The sequence below is a fragment of the Aulostomus chinensis genome, chromosome 16, assembly GCF_037954235.1.
Source record: "Aulostomus chinensis isolate RoL2024-O1b breed Wild chromosome 16, RoL_Achi_v1.0, whole genome shotgun sequence".
Lineage (NCBI taxonomy): Eukaryota > Metazoa > Chordata > Actinopteri > Syngnathiformes > Aulostomidae > Aulostomus > Aulostomus chinensis.
The window spans coordinates 26,639,848-26,660,852 of NC_141335.1; the positions used below are offsets into that span (position 1 = coordinate 26,639,848).

A 21,005-nucleotide genomic window follows, 5' to 3' on the forward strand; every position below is an offset into this window, starting at 1 on the left:
AGAGCCTCATGGGGGAATATTTTTCCCGTTCTCACTTGGTATGCTGCTGTTTTCAAACTGTAGAGATTTGCCAGCTTTGCACGGAGTGAGAACGGCTTGGAGATTTGTGCCTGTTTGTCTTTGGACTCTGACAGACTGAGCATGTGCTTGTTTTTCCATATTTTTAAGAAACAGAGAAAATGATTTATCATGAAAGAATCTAGTTTCCTTTCAGTGGCCAAAAATCTGTTCTTGTGCCTTTGTCTTTATTTTCTGTCTGTGCTCAAAACAGAATGACATCTTTTGAAGAGCATCTTCGTCGAATTAGTTGTCAATGCATCCGTTTGTTCCCCCAGAATGAACAGAGCTCGTGTTTTCACCGGCATCCCTCTACTGACCCTTTTACCTGACCGCCGACTGAAAAAAGCCTCTTTGCTCCGTTTGGGAATCTTCAAAGTGGTGTGCTGGTGGCTCTGTTGTTGACAGAACGCTCGACAAGCCCGTGACGCCTGCACGCCTCTTTGAACACGAACGCACAGATGGCTTGTTTGATGATTTTTATTTTGACAGGACGTCAGTTTGCCTTTTATTATTCAAGGTTTGGGATTGAACGTGGGAATCCAGAGTAGCCTCTCTGCACACCAGCTTCACGAGCACCCCCACCCCCCGAATGAGCCGAGATCAGCTGATTGACATTGTTTTTTCCATTGATGTTATTTAAATCATCAAGAAGCCCATTTGTGTGAGTCCCTGGACAGATGGGAAGGTTGCAGGTGCTCCTCACCTTGACAGTCCTTGGATTTTAACCCGTCGTGGTGTTTGCTCGAATTTTACTAACTGCAATCTTTCCTTTCATACGACGGCTGTCTTTGTCTTTTCGGGTGTTTGTTCAGAGTGAGTCTTGTGTCTGTCCTCAGGATACAGGGGTCAGAAAGGAGAGCGAGGCCAGTTTGGTCTGGGGCTACCAGGAGATCCAGGACCAGAGGGGCCACCTGGTAAGATCGCGTCACGAGGCCATTCTAGTCCGCGTTTATCTACTGGTGCTGGATCGGTTCAGGCTGCTGGACGCTGGATGATTGTTTTCAGTGTCACACAAAAGGACTCGTTTCACTGTCAGAGTTCGACCCATTTGGTCAGAGAACGTTATGGAGGTGGTGCTCAAGTCAGCAGAGGGCCGACAGGAAGTAGCCAGCTGACCGGCGAACGTGTCCCCTGCCCATCACGTGGAATGTCACCAGACTCAAAGCCGTGGAGTGTGAAACACAGAGACATGAACCTGCTGGTGGTGCGTCTGATGGTACCAGTTTAGGAGGGCCGCAACCTGAGGGACGGTCATTTATATCAAAATAGGACGCGCTGTTGCCTCCATGTGCAAGACAGGAGAAACCGCCGTCTCTGACAGACTCCGCCTTCCCTCCGACTGTTTCAGCATCCTCCACCAGGCACTGCCCCTTAAACTGTGTTGTGGCGTTCGAGCCTCGCCATCATCGTCATCACCGTCATTCACATAGTTCCCAGCAGCGGCTGTTATCAGCAGAAAAAGCTGGTGAATGAAGTGTGTGCTCCTCATGGAGCAGCGGCGTCTCAGTGAGAGCTGCTGAACCCGGAGCCGTTATCAGCTGCAGAGCCAGACCTTCCCTCAGGAGGAGCTGGAGACCTCATCTGACAGCAGAGTGAGGACTGAGTGCTGCCTTTGTCAGGTGCCAGGAAGCAGATGTGGCTGCACGGTCACGGGATTCCAGTGAAACACGTGAATCCACGGTGACGTCTCAGTGCCACATCGTGTGGTGTCACATGACTCTTAAATCAGCCGGGACTCTTTTCCCTGGTTCATCATGCCTCCATACAGGCAGCAGATCTTCTGCTGAAACACGACCTAGTCCACGTCACTCCGGGCCAGTGCCCGGCCGGTACCGGCTCACTCCGCATGATAAGCAGCAGCCATAACTAGGAAGGGTGTGAACCTGCTGCGAGTGAAATGGCGGCTGGACAGCAGCAGCCGTTTGTTCCTCACACTGACGAGGAAACGCCAGACGTTTTGTTGCATCATATCACAGTTCCTTGAGTGTCTCTGTTGTATGAGGAGACAGCCTGATGTCCTGAACCAGTTTCAGCAAACGCATCCTGGATGGCAGCTCATCCGTCGCTCCTGTGAGCTCATAAATAACTTCCTGTGTGTGATGGCGAGGGGAGGCGACAGTAGAACTTACCGTCCCTCGTTCCATCTACATGTAAAAGCTCTGGGCGCAGCAGACGGACAGACGGGACAGAAACACGGTTGCCTCTGTAGAACCTGAGGAGGCGGAGTCAGCTCAGCGTCCCCAGGCCTGTCAGGTGTTGACAGAGGGGATGTCGTCTTCTGTCAGCCTCAAACAGTGAACCTAAAGAATTTAACGGTTGGAAAAATGGAATCCGGCTTTTTAGAAAAAACATTCTTACTTTTTTAAACTTTTTTTTTACTTCAACCCTTGATGAAGGCTCAGGTATTCGAACATTTTCCTCCCACTGATGTTCAGAGCGTTCGCAGCCATCTGCTTTATATTCATTGAAATGCTTCAAGTATGTAAAGGAGCTGAATTCGGCTTCGTGTTCAGTATTTTGGCTTTGAATTGTTGATATTAATGCTAAGCATTTCTGAATTAACTGCAAACCAGCAGCCAACAAAATGAGCATCAGAGATCTTAGACGTTAAAGGTTGTCACATTTGGGTGAAGAACGAGGCTGAAATCCTCTGCTGGTGGGACCTACGACGCACGCCTACGACGCACACCTACGACGCACGCCTACGACGCACACCTACGACGCACACCTACGACGCACACCTACGACGCACGCCTACGACGCACACCTACGACGCACACCTACGACGCACACGTATGACACAGACGTACGATGTCGCCGTACAACGGTGGTATAACGACATCGTACGTCTGTGTCGTACGTCATCGGCTGCTGTCATACCTGGCATCAGACTTGACTTCTCATGGTGAATGACAACTGTGTGTGTGCGTGCGAGTGTGTACATGCTTGTGTGTATGTGTGTGTTTGCGTTCGCGTGTACATGTGCCACTGTGTGTGAATGTGTACGTGTATGTGTGTGTGAACGTGTACGTGCGCGTGTGTGTGTGTGTGAACGTGTACGTGTGTGTGAATGTGTATGTGCATGGGTGTGTGTGTGAACGTGTGTGTATGCGTGTGTGAATGTGTGTGTGTATGCGTGTGTGAACGTGTACGTGCATGTGTGTGTGTGTGTGAACGTGTACGTACGTGTGTGTGTGTGTGTGAACGTGTATGTGTGTGTGAACGTGTACGTGCATGTGTGTGTGTGTGTGTGAACGTGTATGTGTGTGTGAACGTGTACGTGTGTGTGAATGTGTATGTGCATGGGTGTGTGCATGGGTGTGTGTGTGAACGTGTACGTGTATGCGTGTGTGAACGTGTACGTACGTGTGTGTGTGTGAACGTGTACGTGTGTGTGAATGTGTACGTGCATGTGTGTGTGTGTGTGTGTGTGAACGTGTACGTGTGTGTGAATGTGTACGTACGTGTGTGTGCGCGCGCTTGTCTGAGCAGTGGTGGAAGTGCGGCCTGCAGCATCCGTGTCATCTGGTTCTCTTCTTCAAGGCCCCCCTGGGATGACTTCTCACGGTCCTCCTGGCTCTCCGGGGCCCCGCGGAGCTCCTGGGACATGCGACCCTCGTGACTGTCTTCCTCCTCTCTTATGAAGCCAGGAGAGCAACCAGACGTCCAGCTCTGAGCTCAGCGCCGCTGGAAGATGCAATGCTGAGCCAGAGGGGGGCGGAGTCTCTGAGTCGGACAGCCTCCCTGGCTCTGGTTCATCACGCAGACTCGCAGCTGACCTCCTCCAGCTGACACTAACACTGGGATGCAGTTGGGGCCTTTTCTTCGTGGCATCGCCATCGGGCGTGTTTGCAGTCGAGAGATTCTTGTTCTTCTGCAATGCAGTTCTTTTAAGCTACTTCCTGTTCTCACGTCCCTCACTGTGATTAAATGCATTCCTTGTCAACTCTCATTTCGTCCGTCGACGCCATGAAATGACGGTTGAGCTCAGTCCTGTCTGAAAACACCATCTTAATTATTTGTTTGCCTCCTTAATCGGCATGTCTATGCACCCTTCTGTCCTGATTCAGATAAGCCATTGTGCTGGCAGGAACGAGTGCGTGTGTGTGCACGTGTGTGTGCGTGCGTGTGTGTGTGTGTGTGCGTGCGTGTGTGTGTGACTGACTGACTGCAGAAGACTGCAGGACGGCGTCTCTGCAGGACTGGCGAGAGGCACGGCGCCTCATGTAACCAAAGCGCAGCCGCTGTGTCTGATGGGGAAATTATTTATTTGACGTGTGTTCTTAAAGAATGTATTTAATGCAGCATGGATATTGACTAAGAATGTGGATTAACACTTCTGGATTATTGAGAGTTTATTTTTGATTACCACCCATGTTGGATGTGCATGATAATCATTTTTCGAATAATCTCTTGTGTAACTGTTATTGAAGTTGTCTTGGTAAATGCTGGCTCGTCGCCATGGATTTATAACATTTCTGTATATTTGACAGTCGATGGAAAACACAAAGGAATGTTCAATGAGCACGACGTGACCTCGTCTTCATCCTGAGTGCAGCTCCTAACGGGACCTGAAGCCAGACTAACATCAGCTGTAGTCACGCATGAAGCTCTCACCCTACTTATCTCTCACTGACTATGACATGGTCGTCTGTGTGTGTGTGTGTGTGTGTGTGTGTGTGTGTGTGTGTGTGTGTGTGTGTGATGATTCCTCTGGTTTATTTGTATATTTTTGCTCCTCAGTCACTCGCGGTCCGAACACTTCTCTCGTAAATCTACTTGAACTTCTTCCTCGTACTGTCGCCCGCTGGTTCTTCTGGTTCTGTGTCCTTCAGGCTTCTCGCGTCTTAAAACTGGATTTATCGTTTATTTATTGTCAAACTTGTTCAGTCAGACTCAACCTCACCGCGTGTTTCATTTGTGATTTGAAACGAATGAAACAACTTGCCAGAGTTCTTCTGGACCAGGGTTGTGGGGGGTTTGGTGGGGCTCTCCTTATGGAAGAGGATCAGGGCCACGTGTGAGACCCAACATTAGAAAATACCTGATTTTGGAAACACAGTCTGAATTTTTTTATCCTCAGATTCTGATTTTAAACTCAAAATTCGGCCGATTTCTTAGAATTCGAGAAACCTTTTATTTCCAATGAAACAAATTCTCAGTGGCAGTAACGCCCTCTGCTCAACCTGACGTTCAAAGTGCGGAAGCAAATCCAAACCTCTCAACCTGTTGCGTTATCAATCAGATGTTCCAAAGTTTTATATGAACGAGGAAGTGGCCTGCAGCCTGCCGGCTTCAGCCGTGACTCGCGGGCCTCAGAGGCGTTGACGGCGTCAGGAAGTCGAGAGAATCTGAGGTTTGACTGACATTCACGTTCACTTCTGGTTTTCTGTTTCCTTTTCACTCAAGGCTTCTCGTGTCGAGTCGCTGAGTGTCACATGTCCTCATGAATCCCATCTTCATCTGATCCACTTTTGTCAGCGTGTGTGTTCATCTTCTAAACTTTGATCTGTGGGGGGGGGGGGGGGGGGGGGGTTAGATGGAAAAATATGTGCCACTGTCTTCATTTGTGAGTTCAAAGAGCCCCCTGCTGGACATGTATTTGTTTCCTTTTTGCTTTTAATGTTAATGGGAAAACAACCTTTCTTTGGGTTATTGGCTACAGAAAGCCCCCCCCCCCCACCCCCCCCCCCCCCCCCCGTCCTTTCATCACACTCATTTTCATATCTGCCTTAATGGCTTCCCCTCAGGGACATCAAGGGCGACCTTGACCACGTTCAGCAAACCGTGATGTGAACTTCTGGTTTTCTCAGTTGATGAGCGGCTCGTCCTCATGCTGGGTTTGGCCTGATTCATGTGAATGGAGCTGGTTTGAGGCTTCAGTTCAGAGAACAAAGATGAGACCAGATCTCACCAGAAGCACCACCATGACCAGCGAGGACAGAAAATGGCTGCTGATGTCACCGCCGTCCTTGCTGGCGATTTAGCGCCGTTCTTTGCGCGTCACTCTGAGTTAAACTCATTGGTTGTCAGAGGAAAATGTCAGCTGGACGGTTTCAAAGTGCTATCATTATTTTGAATGCTAATCTTGAGGTTGATTATCAAAAACTGCAGCGTTCACTCAGACATCTGCTCACATTCTTTCTTCTCTCAGAAGTTGCTCATTAATCTGATCTTGTAAATAAGCTTGCGGGGGGGGGGGCTCAGACTCGTCTGCCTGCTGCTCTCTCACAGGGGGCTGAGCCTCTGGTTGATTATCTACCTCAGTCTTGGTTCGCCACGTCCACCTGATTCTCTGCTGATCCTCCCATCGGGCGTCAGTCTGGCGCGGCCACCAGACACGAGAGGTCATATTTTACACTTTTCTTTCAACACTGATTGGTGGCGCTTGGCTAAAAGAGTGCTTTATTTCTGGGGTTCTGCTGTCTGTCCTGCATCCACTGTTGTGATGAAAAGCTCCATTAAAGGTTCTGTTTTACTCTTTTATTTTGTTGTAACATTGATAACTTTCACTTCTTTTACTGCTTAAAAATGGAGGTTTCTGCATTTACCAAAGAACATTAGACTTTATTCATGTAGTTTAGGTAGAGCAAATATTCAGTTGGTTACAATTCACTGCTGAGTTAAACAACATGAACAGGGAAACAAGTTTGAAATATTTAGCCAATAACACGCCAGTTAAATAGCTACCAGTGTTCTACTGACATTGACAAATTAAACCACAGATGTCAAATATTATTGAGCTTTTTTACTTTCAAAGATCTTGAGAGGTGACACTTTAACCTCCATCCCTGGGGGGGTTGCGTCCTGCTGCTGTTGTCATGGAAATGGGGATGAGACATGTATGTTTCCATGGCAACTGGACAAGCTTCCTCGTGGAGGGTGACAGGATGTGACTCAAGTCTTTGCGTTTCTGTTTTTATTTGAGCCAATAAAGAATCTTCTATCTTTGTGTCTCTTCTCGTGTTTAAAATCATTGATACTCAAATAAACACAATGTTGTGTATTTTTTTAATTTCTTACATGAATGAGCATCTCCCTCATCAGTAACATGTGCTTCCGCTCTGTCCTTCTGTACAATGAGGCAAGATGTCACATCAGGTTGCTTTGTAGGAAATATAGACCACAATTCAAACATTTTTACAGATTTACAACACACTGAAGTCAGTGTGACTTGACAGTCTCACCCTCTTGCTCCCTCTCGCGCCCTCTCTCACCCTCTCGCTCCCTCTCTCACCCTCTCGCTCCCTCTCTCACCCTCTCGCTCCCTCTCTCTTAAGAACTGTCAGGCTGAAAAGACCTGAGGCTCTCAGCAGGTTTATCTGGGCTGCGCTGCCACACACTGCACAAAATAATTGAAAAAAAAGGCACTTAAACTGAACATGCTGCTGATCCCCATTTGCTTTGTGACTATTAGAAATGTTCTGTGAGAAAGTGGAGGGCTTTTACTTGAGAGAACAGTGTAAACGGAGAACACAAGAGAACGCTGGCAGAGGTGCAGGGAGAGTGGGTTGGAACCTTTCTGCTCTTCTCATTTAATCACAGATATGTCAGCGCACCTTTCAGGGAATATTAAAACAACTCTCAGGTAGAAAAACACACCAGAACAAGACAGATTTGCAACATTTTTTGTACACCTTGAAGAGGCGGCTCCCCCGATGGAGAAGTGGCGCTCTCGCAGGACGGGAGGTTAATGGAGGGAAGGCTCTGCAGACCTCGGCCCTGAGATGCAAGTGTTCTGCTCAGGGACACAACCAACAGTCTGTCTCCACCAGAGTGGCTCTTAGTTGCCTGCAGGTCCTTTCACATCCAGGGACTGGTGGGCAGCCCCTGCCTGGAGGTTACAAGCTGACGGGTCACAATAACCATTAGGACCAGCTGCACCGGGAGGCCCAGGAACGCCGGGCTGTCCGTGAACTCCAGGAGGTCCCCTCTGACCGTCCCGGCCATCCTGACCGTAGCCAGGTTTACCCGGCTCACCTGTTGCCACAAAAATCTTGCTAGGATACATTTGCCACATTTGGACAGGATAAACACATTTAAAGGGCCACGTGTACTCACCAGGCAGTCCTGGAGGTCCTGGCTGACCTTTAGGTCCCCGTACAGTGGACCCTCGGGAGCCTCGGTCACCCATCTCACCTGCCAGACACACGAAACGATGAGTACGGGTGTCTGTCACCCTGCACAGCAACACCCGTCCAGACGGTCTTTACCTTTAGGTCCTTTTGCTCCAATAGGTCCGGGTGGTCCCTTCAGTCCTGGAAGACCTCTTGATCCTGCCTGTCCTGGGAAGCCGTTGTCTCCTGGAGCACCGGTAGGGCCCGGTGGTCCAGGTTTGCCAGGTAAACCAGCAACGCCAGACTCCGGCCTTCTTAAACTAGCCGCTAACTGGGCCAGCTGTTCTGTTGGAGCAGAGGAAGAGCTGACACCTCCACGGCTGCAGCGACGCTTGTCAAGGGAACGTTCTAGACACAAGCTCTTGTTAATAAATCATGTCACTGCATGAGAAGCCTCGTCTCCGAGCCCAGAGCCACACTGGCAGATGAGACGGTCCGCGAGCTGCTGTGCTTCACTTCAGAGTGAAACAGAGCAAGGTGAAACTATGGTCACAGATCCCTGGAGCCTCTCCTGTTTTTCAACCTTTTTTCCATGAAACCTCAGTAAATTGAGCAGAAAGGAGATAATGTTCTTTATTTCGAGGGATCTGCGACAGGAAATTTATGTTCACGGTGCAAAGGATCTAATATTAATCTCCTGTGGCTCATTGCTGCATGGTATTTTGCACTTAAGATTCCAGTTTTCTGGCTCCTGATGAAAATTCATGCAGTGGCTGCTGCTTGACTGCTCCTTTTTTAAGATCTGCTTCCCAGGCAGACTCTTTGCTCAGAGCGGAGGAGTGCAGGTCTGCTGGAGGTGAAATTAATTTTTCAGTGCATCTGCTATAAAAAAGTAATGAGTGCAGGAGATGAGTTGTGAAGAGCGAAGTATGGAGAGAACAGAGGTTGTGTCTTCGGTGCAACATCTGTAAAGCTCCGAGAAGAAATCTTTCATCCATCATACAAACAAAAGCTGAAGCTTATTTCATGTTTTGCTTATGAGACGTTCCCGTTTGAGCTTGAGAACATTCAGCAACCACCCAGATCAATGTGCCGGCGGAGGCGAGGCTCCATGTGTGGTTGTGTAACGAGGCATTCGGGGGAAGATTAAAGCCTTAAACGAGACACAAGGGAATGATAAATGGGGTCAAGGGCTGATCAGCTCTTACCTTGCATGACTCGCATGCAGACTTGTTTGATGTGCTGATCACTCGGCTCTTTACCCTGCAAGACAAAATAAATGGCAGCGTTGATCCTGTGACAGCGTCTGAAACTTTCCGCCGTGATATCAAGAGAAGTGCCCCCCATGTTTTGATGGCGTGTCTGTTGCCAGGTTGTTTACATGATGTTTGTGCTCATGAAACCTGTGTGATAAACTCCAGCTTCACTCTGCTGACGGAGGCGTCCCTTTGAACCAGTTCTACCCGTCTTGATAAGGAAAAGTGTTCCATAACCTTCTTCCTCTGTAGTGACGAATTGTGGTTCAGCTCCCGATTATCACAGGAAAAACAATCAAACGTTCAAAGAAGCGTCTTTGTGGGGAGCCGCGGTGTGAAGGTTCGCTCTGTCGGGGCGTGGAGAGCCACGCCCACTTCAGCACCAGTGCACAAGTACATGAAACACTGCCTGTTGGGGGGAAAGTACTGTATACTGTTGGGGGGGGGGCACCCAGTTAATCATTGGGTACCCCCCCCACACACACACACATTCTACAAAGACCTGCTCCCTCTCTTCCTCTGATTGGCTCTGACCCTGATCACACCTACTATGTGGTACTATAGGTACTAGCCCAGTAGAGGCAGAGTGGTGCTGGGGGCGTGTCCACCCAGTAGGCCTGTGACCATTTCCTCCAGTATCAACCAGTGCCTCACCCGAGGTTCAGGGGAGCAGCAGAGCTCTGGAGGTCGAGGGGTCAAACACAAAGCCTGAATTCCTTCATCAAGTCTCTCTCGTTCACTCAACATAGTTGTTGTTCAGGAGGAGCCACGGGGGAATTAACAGACAGCACAGGTGGGGGGTTCATGGACGTACCGCTGGCCCTTGGGTCCCTCGGACTCCAGGTGGACCCCTGTTTCCCTGCATGCCCCTGGGTCCAGGTGTGCCAGGCGGCCCCTCAATGCCAGGCTGGCCTCGACCTCCCTCAGGACCTCTTCTGCCAGCCTCGCCTGGGTTTCCCACCTGAACAGACAATAAGACGGGAGAATTAATCCAGATGATGAGGCTCCAGAAACACTGAGACACGTGGTTCACATCAGCTGATACTCACGTCTCCTTTAGGACCCGGTTCTCCTGATTCACCCTAGAAAAAAGACACAGGAACATCGTTAAAGAGTGGAAATGCTGAATGGTGGTAAAATGAGTCTGTGTTTGTCAGCTTACCAGGTCGCCTTTGTCTCCAGCGTTTCCCTCGTCACCTTGCACCCCCTACAGCAGCAGTGTGTCAGTGACTGACAGAGCAACACACATGGACTCATCACTTCATACCAGGATCTCTTACCTGCTCTCCCTTGGGCCCTGCGTCACCACGCTCACCCTGTAGGAAACAAGACAAACACTCATGGCTGCGGGCCTGGCGGACGCTGTCACTGGTCCCCACTAGAGGGAGCTGATCAGCTGGTTGTTGTTGAGCTCACAATGATTTCAACTGCAATCAGAGAAGCTGTTCTTACCCTCTCTCCTTTCACACCGGGCAGGCCAGGTGGGCCGGGGAGACCAGGGAGGCCGGGGTCACCTTTGGGTCCCTGAAAAAAGCAAACCAACAAACAAGCACATGTGACAAGAACATAACACCGTAACGGTGTCAGTGTGGCATTAGGGAGCATTCATGAAACACGTGATCTGGAATATCCACCTAACGAGCTCAGGACCAACTCCAGGCCCGGCTCAGCACGGCGGTCTATTGTCTTAGGCGTGTCTGTGACCACCCAGCGAAGCTCTGAGGAATGTCAGGAGGACAGAGAGCTCTTTCAGCCCGCCGCCCTCCTCTTACTGTGAAAATTGTCCTGTGTGAGATCCACTCTGCAGCTCTGTTCCCTGAGACATTCCAGAGGAGCGACAGCAGGACCCCCCCCCCCCCCCCCAAATTTCTACCAATGATGAGCTCAATAGTCAACATCTGAACTAACTCAGTCTGTTCGTTCCCTCGTTGAAGTGGGCTCGTGTGTTACTGTCTTACCCTGGCTCCTGGTTTACCGCTGGGACCTCCAGGGCCTTGTTCCCCCACGTCTCCCTGCAGGAGCATCCGACAGGAGACACAACGTTGAAAATGTTCTTATTATTGAAGTGATTCTTTGATGAATGCTTCATTCTGTCAAAGCAGATCTGGGCACTGATGAGCCATCAGGATGCTGGCGAGCAGAACGAAGACGGCATCAAGCCCATCAACCTTCTTCATCCTTGTAAAAAAGCTCATCTCCCAGCACGAATCCAAGGATTGTTGGATTATCAAGGGTTTAAACACATTTCTGCCACCAGAATTTCATGACTCTTCCAAACTCATGAGGAAATTTCAAATCATTTATTCTCTAAAATGTCATGAAAATTAACCCTAACAAACCACCAGACATAAACATCTATTAAAGCAAAAATACATTTGTCTCAGTACATATATATATATATATATATATATATATATATATATATATATATATATATATATATATATATATATATATATATATATATATATATATATATATATATATATATATATGAACGCTGATATAATTAAAACAAAGTTCCAATTTCAGCCAGGAAAGATACTCACAGGATCACCGATCGGTCCAACAGGTCCCAACTCTCCCTGCTCTCCTCGCTCGCCCTGCGGAGGAACAGTCAAAGGTCGTTTGTCCCAAATTGTGATGGTGATTTTTTATTGGTTACTGGACAATGATGTCATGTTACGTACGGTTTTGCCAGCTGAGCCCATTGCTCCGGCGAGGCCTGTTTGGCCTCCGTCTCCCTGAGAGAAAACAAGCACAGCAGATTTGAACAAATTCACTGGGACCGCCACCAGCTCATATCTCATATCTGATCAGGCACACGCACCTTCGGGCCGCTCTGTCCTTTCGGTCCGGGGGAACCAGGCAAACCCTAGAAAGAAAGAAAAGGGCTCATGGATGTGACGATGACCAGGAGGAGGCTGGTGTCCCCTCACAAGCAGCCTGATAAAAGTGCTGCTGAGCTTCCACATTCTCACTCCTGGGGGAGGAGGCTGTGTCTGCCTGTCCCCCAGCGTCTCACTGTGCCGGGAATGTTATCACAGAGAGGAGTCAGCTCATCTAGAGAGGACACATCTGGCTCATCTTCATTCAGAAACTAATGATTTCCTTGTTTCTGCAAAATAATTCTGATGTTGTGGAGCTCACAGCTCTGGACTGACTCAGAGGAGTTTACTCAGATGCGTTTAATCAGAGGTTCCGGGTCAAAGGTCATACTCACAGGAAGCCCCTGAAGCCCAACCTCTCCAGGAACCCCGGGCTTCCCGATGTCTCCCTGTGGACAAACAGACAAACAGAGACGTGAAGACGATGCTGCTCCTGGCTGCCACAGATGGACTCAGCAGTGCCGGTGATGTGGTACCTTTGCCCCCGGCATCCCGGGAATACCCTCGCGCCCATCCACGCCTGGTAAGCCCTGCCGAGAATCAGGACCAGCTGAAGTGAGTCATGTGCTCCGGCATGTCGGTGTAATTGGTGGTACTGATGGAAACACTCACCGCCTCTCCTTTGGGACCTGGCAGACCTGTGTTTCCTCTCGGCCCTTGAGCTCCCTGAAATCAAACATCTAGTCAACACGTAGAACTACAATCCCCAATTATCTTCTGCCTCCGTGGTGATGTGTCCACGAACCATTTGGCCTCTGGGCCCGAGCTCGCCCATCACGCCTCTCTGGCCTTGATCCCCCTGAAACAATGCAGAGAAACATTCATGTCTCTTTCTTATTTGCAGCAGAAACCCAACGATCTGCCTCACTGGATTCAACTTACAGTAGCTCCTGCAACACCCTGGGGACCCGGCTCTCCATCAGGCCCTCGAGCTCCCTGCAAGACAGCAATCAAGGATGAGACCTTCGATGGGGAGACAACAGTGGCTTTTATGAGCTTGCTCGTGAATCAGAAGAAGCTCCAACCCTCTCTCCCTTGGGGCCCATCATTCCTGTGGCTCCACGAAGTCCCTGAGGTCCCTGCAATACCAAGCAGAGCTAACAGGTGAGCAGAGGAAAGACGAGCGGGAGAAGGAAACAAACATGACATGAATGTCCGTCTCTGACCGTCGGTCCCTGAGATCCGACCTCCCCGGGACTCCCCTGCTCTCCTTCTTCACCCTGCAGCAGGCCAGACACACAGACAATTACACATTGTTGTAACACTGAAAAGACACTCTTCAGTGAGCTTTGTGCGTTTGGCTTCATGAATTATGAGGAAAGCAGATCATTAACCTGGTCTCCTGCTTTGAGGATGACAAACAATGTACACGCACTCGCTGCTGACCCCAGGTGTTCATCCAAATCCATCATGGTTTGGGTTTAAGCCTTTAAGATCATCCACGCCATTTTTGTTTATTGATTCAAAGAATATTCCGTGAGCAGCAGGGCAAGTGGTTTTATTTCATGTCTCTAGGGGTGCTTTCATCAAGGTTTTGTGGATGTTGACAGTTGTAAGTGACGTGGACGTCTCAAATGTTGGGGCTTTGCTTATTTTCTATCAAGAAAAAGGTCATCTGTTCTTTGTATGGCTTAATTGACAGGACTGAACAGGACAAAGACGGAGGATGGAACAGGTCATGGGTTCTTCTATATCACGGAGAAATTCAGCTGTCGATTAAAACAGGATTTATTCTGCTTGACTGTCAGATCTGAAACATCATTTTCTTCTCATGTTTTTGTTCTTCAAAAAGTGGAAGATAAAAGCCGGAGTCACTCAGACGAGACACGCGTCATTGAGGCGGTTGGTCGTGTGTCTGCTTTACGGAGAGATGATTTATGGCGTGTAAATACTGCAGCTTACTGCTCTTCCTACTTATTGCTTGAGAACTTAAAGACATGTTTGGCAGGATTCGTGTGACACGGTTCCATGGAAGCAGTTTGCAGATCCCAAAATCATCTTTTTAAAACTATTTACAGTCAGTCCATCCCGTGCTTTATGCTTCTTCTCCATGAAGGAATAACACATCATGAGCTCCAAATGTCTCCATATTTGTGAGGTTGTGAAGAGAAAACAGGCAAAGAAGTTCTTCAAATAAAACTTTTGTGGAAGGACAAACTGATGGCGGGGACGACGGCGGTCTGCAGGTAAATCATCCCCTGCCCGGGCCGGGGAAGGCAGATGGGCCGGACTCATTTCCATTTATATGGCGCGTGGACACATTACAGGGGAAGGGTAGTTGTGCTTGAACATCATGTCGAATAAATCATCCTACACGTGTCGGAGGGAGTCTGAGGTATTACACACACGCCTGAGGAGGAGCAGCAGTCTGAGCAGCATCAGGGAGGACACGGGCTTTCATCCCTTGATGCTTGTTGGTGGGTGTGTCAGTCACCGGGAAGAGTGTTTGAGTGGAATAACGGTGTTTACCTTGTGCCCTTGTTTCCCAGGTTCCCCTGCTTCACCTTTTACACCTTTGTGGCCCTGGAAACACACACACACACACACACACACACACACACACACCATTACAATATACACAGATGATGAGGGGGTTCACGTTGCACTGATCCCATTCAAGTATAAAAATATAGGAAATGAAGTGAATCAACATATTTAGAACATTTAAAAATACAGAAATTGCACAACGTTATGTTATATATGACAACGTGATACGTTACAGCAAAAACATAATGATTATGAAAATGTGAGCCTCATACTTGAAAGGTTAATGGCAATCTATGTTTATACTCATAAAACACAATAAATACATCAAGACCAAATAAGTAATATGCATGAATGTGTAAGAGGAGTTACAAACAACAACATTTTAGTGCACCAAAGACTCACCTTCATACCAGGAAGGCCGGGATGTCCCGGAGTCCCAGGCGGACAAGAGTTTGGACACTAGACAGCAGCAGAAGAGTCAGACAGTATTCATGATTATATACGCACAAATAATCCCAGTCAGGGCGTGAAGGGTTACCAGGTCGGCGCTGCCCAGCATCCCAGCCGCTCCCTGAGAGACAGACGGAGAACATCAGGAACCCTGGCCACAGCTGGAGAACACCACATCATAATAATGAGCTGGGTCACTTACTCTTGGCCCTGTGGGTCCACGGGGTCCCTGAGGCCCTCGAACACCCATCGGCCCCTGCAGTGGGCGAAGTGAGTGACAAAAGCATAAGTGCTACGTAGCTAAGTGCTAGCTAAGTGCTAGCGAGAGCAGCTTCTACAGAGACACTGTCGTGTGATATGATGATGGCAATTCTTGTCAGAACATTGACTCCCGTATTTCCTTCATAAACGTTCTGTTTGTAGCATCACGTGTTGTACGTGACATTCATGGGAGTCTCACTTCAGGAACAGTGATTTAAATGTGCTGTTAACACCTCAGCATGTCAGTGTCACTGATGAGAAATCAACTGAAGCCGAGGAGCAACATGACAGCGATCGTTTGTATCAACTGTCTGGGATATGGAACGCCAGTAAGATGAGGACTGGGGCTGTTGAGTCCGGCCGAGTGAACTCGAGCCTCTGGTTTTTGCAGTTACGTTGGTCTTGATCCATGACAGGTTCTCACTTTTCCAGATCTCATGACAGAGGCGCATGTGCCTGTGTGACTGGGTTCTCCTATCGTCTGTAGATCAGACGCTGCAGCTTCAAACGCTCAGGGTTTGAAGCTGCAGCGTCTATTTCCTTACTTTTAGTCCTTGGTTACAAGACTGGAACAGTTTATACTCACAGGCGGTCCCACTTTCCCCACTTCTCCAGGAAGTCCTCCAGGTCCTGGAGGTCCCTGTTAAAGGTCAAAAATGCCGATATGTTTTATTGTAAGTAGACGAATGAAACCGTGGAAAAGCAGGCAGCTCCACACAAAACGTGTCACCGAGTGCTTGTGAATTATAACTTACAGGCGGTCCGTCTCGCCCGACCCCCTGAGGAGAGACAGAGAGTGAGTCTTGATGACATGTATCATGAATGAGGTCATAGAGAACTCTGTTTAACTCACAGCTGCCCCGCGAGGTCCAGTTTGTCCAGGTTCACCCTGACAGCAAGGGCAAAGACACAAAAAAGACTCAGGATCATCTTTACTCAGTAAACATGCTTCACGCAGGTACTCAGGTAGGGGAGCTGCAAGAGACCACATTCCTGCAGCTCGTCACATGACTGAGCCGGGCACACTTGACCCAGCAATGTTTAGCCTAATGAGAAGCGATGTCGGGGCTTCATTCCCCGCGGAGATTATACGGAAGACTTGCAGGATTAAGTCTCATTTGTCATGAGGAATTGGTTCATGCACTGCAGCGCTCGTTGCCCTGCCAAAACACTGGACAGCAGCTTGGCACCATTTCGCTGACGGTCTGTGAAGCAGGGAAGCGAAGGCTCATTAGTCACTTACTTTCTGTCCGCGGGGACCGTCAGGCCCAGGATCTCCAATAGGGCCGGTCAAACCCTGCAGAAGCAGACATCAGGCTTGAGTCATAGATCATAACAAACCTTCCAGCACGTCAGTGAGTTTTATAGCACCATGCACCTGATGGGAGGAGTCCTATGTTGCTAATATTCAAGAGGGATGTACGCGGCACACCGGGCCGCTGCATGTGTGCACATGCGACCCTGCAGCTGCAAGTCCGCAACTCAGGCTGAAATCTATCAGTTTAAAGCTGCAGCTCCGAACACATCAGGGCGTCTCTCATGGCGGCCGGAGGCAGTAGGGAGGCATCAGGTCAGCGCTGGTGTCCAAGCTGATGATCTCTCCTGTAACTTTCCTGTGTTTCCCCTTAGTGCCCCCCCCCCCCCCGCTTACATAAAAGGTAATAATCCACAAGAGTGTGTTGAAGCTAACAGAGGAAAGCCAGAAGCAGGAGGAGACGGCGTCAGCAGCAGGGCAGAGGGCAGACCACCACATTCCTTCGGCTCATTTCAAACAAGCCCTCCGAAAAGAATCATTCCACACTGCTGTGTGGATTCTGGGCAGGAGACTCCAACAGCATCCGGCCAACAAAGCTGCTGTTGTCTTAGAGCCCAGCCAAAGCGTCCACTTGGAACGCAAATTCATGAGACAAAACAAGCGTGTTTAGGAGGAGTTTATATCCATCGTAGGCAGACGAAAATATGAGCCTCTGGATTTCAGTTTGACATTTGCGTGTTTACTCTCCTCAACCTGAGTGAGGAGGTTCACTAGAATCTGTTTTGGATTATTAAACCCCTCCCACCTCTGCACACACTAACCCAGGATTCCCTAGATTCAACATGTCATGGGCCTGAGACTACAACTAAGACTAGTCGTGTGAATAAAACCTGAGCGGTGGGAGGACTGCACCTTGAGGACCCACCCCCCACAGCCAGCAGCAGGGCCACATCTCAAATACAGACATAAACACAGGGCTCACATCATTCCCGGGAATTCCAGGTAATCCTGAGGATCCAGGTCTGCCTGCGTCTCCATCAAGTCCCTGAAAATTCAGGTTTCATTTAGAAGTGCAGTGAAATGAGGAGACTTAAAATCAAAATGTGTGATGATTTAAGAGAGTAGCAAATGTTTTAGTTACAGGGGGACCGTCCTCGCCATCTGATCCCCGCTCCCCCTAAAACAAAAGAAAGAGATTCAGGCAAATGTTGACTCTTGGCAAAGTGTTTGGATGAGATAAGTAGACTTACAGCGATGCCATTGATTCCCGGGACACCTGCAGGTCCAGCAGGACCAGGAGATCCAGGGCCCCTCTGAGTCGCAAGCACACGAAGGAACAATATAATAAGACAACGGCAACTTCTGTTGATTTTATCATCCTACTGCGACACCATCAGTATGAAAGTGGACAATAAGGAGCAGGCGCACCTCTCGTTCTACATTACATCACAACTAAAATGGCTCGTTTAAAAGCCCACAGAGACGAGAGCTGAAGGACTGAATGGAAACTTGAAGAAATCGTGTCTAACAAAACTAAAATGGCGTGTCCAGCCACGTTATTGGCCCTAAATATCGAATAAACTTGAAAAAAAAAACTTGACTTCCACATAAGTATCTGAACTCATCGGTAGCCAGAACACACACACACACACACACACACACAGCCGATACAAACACACACACACGGTACAAACACACACACAAACACACACACACACTTATGGTGGAGCTGCCATGCAAGGCACTGACATCTGATCAGAGGCAGGCAGGTGTTCAGGGTTTTGCTCACTGACCAGTGGAAGTGAAACCACTCCAGTTATCCTGCAGGACCAGCAGGGAAACTCACCTGCACCTCCGTCCTGATCGTCTGCAGGAACAAAGACAGCAGAGACACAGAAATCAGACTCACTTGACAGGAGCAGAGCAGGAGCTGCAGGAGCAGCAGCAGGAGGGGCCCTCTGAAGCTGGGGGCCCGAGCCATGATTCCCGGGGCAGGAAAGGTAAAAGTTGTAGTCCTTTCTCTGGGATTTGCTGGGTTGAAGGAGCCCAGACAAAACGAGCCAAGTGAACCCGCTGCAGCTATCTAGACCCTCCAGGTCCCAGAGCTACCAGGGGCTCATGGATATTCATGCCAGGTCTGGTTACAGGAAGGGATTGGAGGGGGGGTGGCGGGGGGCGGGGCCACACTGGAGACACCGCCAATAGGCAGCATCAGCGGGTTATTTGACGAGTGAAGCATTACTCTACCAATCACCTCTGCTGCTGCTGATCTAGGCTCACATTGACCTTTGACCCGCTGACCTCCAGCTACCAACTCACACTAGTAGAGTCCAAAGCTCCCGGGGGCCTCTTACCTGAGTGTTGGCCGGCAGCTGACAGGCTTCCTCTCGGGCTCGAGTCACATCGCAGTGAATCAGCATCGACTGAAGCTCAAACTGCGGAAATAAGTTAAGACAAAAACGTCAGAAGAACGTCACCAGGAGATGACATCACAACCACGAGGCTGGTGGAGAAGCTGGTCGCACTGCCCCAGGGCCGGCCCAGGCCCAGGCGAACTAAGCGGCTGCTCCAATCGAGTGTTTATCTTTTTCTTTTTTTTTAATATATCAAATATCTTAAAAGGTGACAACATAATTAATGAATGAATTAATAATTCAATACTGGAAAACTGTGATTTGCGCCCAAAATCAAAATCTCCTTAGGACCCCCTAAAGGCTCGGGCCGGCACTGCACTGCCCGAATCACCCAGAACGACTAGAATGAGAGACTCGGACCCAGTAGACCCAGTAGTGCTTGCGTGTGTGGTCCTGGACTACTCCAGGTCCTCCTCGCGCTGTGTCCCATGTACGGTGCATGGAGCACCGGGGGACCCGGTCAGGCTGAGACGACGTACAGACACGTGACAATGACGTCAGTCGGACCAGAGCTCCAACCTCTGACATTCATGGTTTCACCCTGTACGGAGGGAAGCAAGTACGACTCAGGGAAATCACGTGTCTACTCTGTCCCACGTGTTTCAGCGTCCTGCGGACCAGAAGTTCCCCAGAGCCCGCGAGCGACAGCGGAAATCTGGAACACCTGGTTCTGACTCGGAGATGAATCGTCATTAACCTTGTGTCGGTTGCCGACGTACCGGAGCAGCGGTCCCCGGGTGGTCTCTCCGTTTTCCTATCAACGTGAACCCGTCCGGACTCACTCGCCGCCGGGGTGACACGTCCCGAGCCCCCACCGGGACGCAGTCCACCACCAGCGTCACGGAGCGTCTGCGGACCTCCAGCAGGACTCGGTGCCACCGGTCGTTGAAGAGCGACGGCAAAGGACCGAAGACCGCCGTCTGGCTTCCGGCGTCCGGGGCCGGGAGTGTCAGTTCCAGAGTCTCGGCCCCCCCGTCCAGACCGACGGCCAGCTGCTCGCCCCCCTTCGCGTCCTGCATCTGCCAGACATTCCAGGACGCGCGGACGGTACCGCCACGCATGCGCAGCTCGGCCGCGAAGGCGAACTCCTCCGGCAGCCCCCGCGGGTACGCTGACCTGCAACACACAGTCCAGCTGTTTCCACCCCCCAGTCAAACCAGTCTGATCATTGCAGCTTCATACATGTGTGCTCTGGTCGCGGCAGCAGGCCGTTCATCCTAATGGCGGGCGTGTCGCGCACGGGGATCCGTGCGGGGGTTCAGGACCATGGACAGGGAAAACGGCACGGAACCTGCTCCGCCACTAGATGCCGCTGTTCACTCACTCAGGCGGCGGCTGGACTTCGGTACCTGGTGTTGATCCTGAAGTTGAAGGCTGGACCGATGTGATACGCGAGCTGCTGCGGGGATGACCCGGGAACCTCCTGAACCGTCCCTCGGCTCGCCAGCTCCGCTATGTGGAACTGGGACATGATGTGAAACCCTGAGGGGGCAGAAGAGTCGCTGGAAACAAGCCTCCGATGTAGACAAGTGTCATTCCTACTTTCCTAGTCTTCCCTGTGCTGTCAGGAAGAAAAGAACTTCCGCATGCACTCCCTGTAGGAGGTGAGGGCACAGGGGCTGGTCTGTGTGCTCCAGCTGCTACAGACCCGGAAACCCGGCCTGCAGGGTGGATGACGTCACATGACAGGAACATGAGCTTCTGACTCCTCTGGGTTCATCTGCTCAACAGGGAAAGTGTCCTTTCTCTGTATCGACCTGCATGGACACGATTAATAAAAATAAAACTACTTTCACATAAATCAGGGGGGGACTGCAGCTTTGCAGGTGGGAGGTGGAGACTTGAACCTCCAGTATTACCACGCAGCTGGAAGTCTG

At 49.9% G+C, this 21,005-nt stretch overlaps 2 protein-coding genes across 4 annotated transcripts in view; one reads left to right on the top strand and one right to left on the bottom strand.

The window, feature by feature from the left end:
• LOC147248015 (uncharacterized) overlaps nucleotides 1–5,568 on the top strand; it is a 97,891-nt gene extending 92,323 nt beyond the window's left edge. Inside the window, 3 exon segments of the mRNA XM_086181252.1 lie at nucleotides 897–974; nucleotides 3,604–3,692; nucleotides 3,694–5,568. Coding sequence (XP_086037378.1) covers nucleotides 897–974; nucleotides 3,604–3,692; nucleotides 3,694–3,852 — 326 coding nt within the window. The 3' untranslated portion in view covers nucleotides 3,853–5,568.
• A 970-nt stretch (nucleotides 5,569–6,538) lies between these two features.
• col9a1b (collagen, type IX, alpha 1b) lies at nucleotides 6,539–20,914 on the bottom strand. 3 transcript variants are annotated; one of them, XM_086181253.1, is made up of 35 exons: nucleotides 20,478–20,914; nucleotides 19,848–20,244; nucleotides 19,069–19,149; nucleotides 18,561–18,581; nucleotides 17,965–18,027; nucleotides 17,856–17,891; nucleotides 17,697–17,759; nucleotides 16,703–16,756; nucleotides 16,313–16,348; nucleotides 16,215–16,238; nucleotides 16,046–16,099; nucleotides 15,401–15,454; nucleotides 15,287–15,319; nucleotides 15,151–15,207; nucleotides 14,731–14,784; nucleotides 13,428–13,481; nucleotides 13,287–13,340; nucleotides 13,144–13,197; nucleotides 13,007–13,060; nucleotides 12,874–12,927; nucleotides 12,738–12,791; nucleotides 12,597–12,650; nucleotides 12,204–12,248; nucleotides 12,064–12,117; nucleotides 11,923–11,976; nucleotides 11,332–11,385; nucleotides 10,826–10,897; nucleotides 10,654–10,689; nucleotides 10,536–10,580; nucleotides 10,423–10,455; nucleotides 10,188–10,334; nucleotides 9,326–9,380; nucleotides 8,274–8,462; nucleotides 8,122–8,199; nucleotides 6,539–8,040 (listed from the first exon to the last, which is right to left on the bottom strand). In XM_086181253.1, the coding sequence occupies exons 1-35, from the start codon at nucleotides 20,597–20,599 to the stop codon at nucleotides 7,844–7,846; spliced, it is 2,586 nt and encodes an 861-aa protein (XP_086037379.1). In that variant the 5' UTR covers nucleotides 20,600–20,914; the 3' UTR covers nucleotides 6,539–7,843. The 3 variants fall into 3 exon arrangements, with proteins under 3 accessions (XP_086037379.1, XP_086037380.1, XP_086037381.1); XM_086181254.1 differs by lacking the exon at nucleotides 20,478–20,914 and having other exon boundaries at nucleotides 19,848–20,415; XM_086181255.1 differs by lacking the exons at nucleotides 18,561–18,581; nucleotides 19,069–19,149; nucleotides 19,848–20,244; nucleotides 20,478–20,914 and adding an exon at nucleotides 18,624–18,800.
• Between the last annotated feature and the right edge of the window lie 91 nt (nucleotides 20,915–21,005).

What these genes read in the sequence shown, in the direction of transcription:
- col9a1b (XM_086181253.1), bottom strand. Translation starts at nt 20,599, where the DNA reads ATGTCCCAGTTCCACATAGCGGAGCTGGCGAGCCGAGGGACGGTTCAG. An exon ending in TCGGGCCCAGAGGCCAAATG is followed by an intron (nt 12,928 to 13,006) that starts GTTCGTGGACAC and finishes GTTTGATTTCAG; the next exon opens with GGAGCTCAAGGGCCGAGAGG. An exon ending in CTGGAGACAAAGGCGACCTG is followed by an intron (nt 10,456 to 10,535) that starts GTAAGCTGACAA and finishes TCTTTTTTCTAG; the next exon opens with GGTGAATCAGGAGAACCGGG.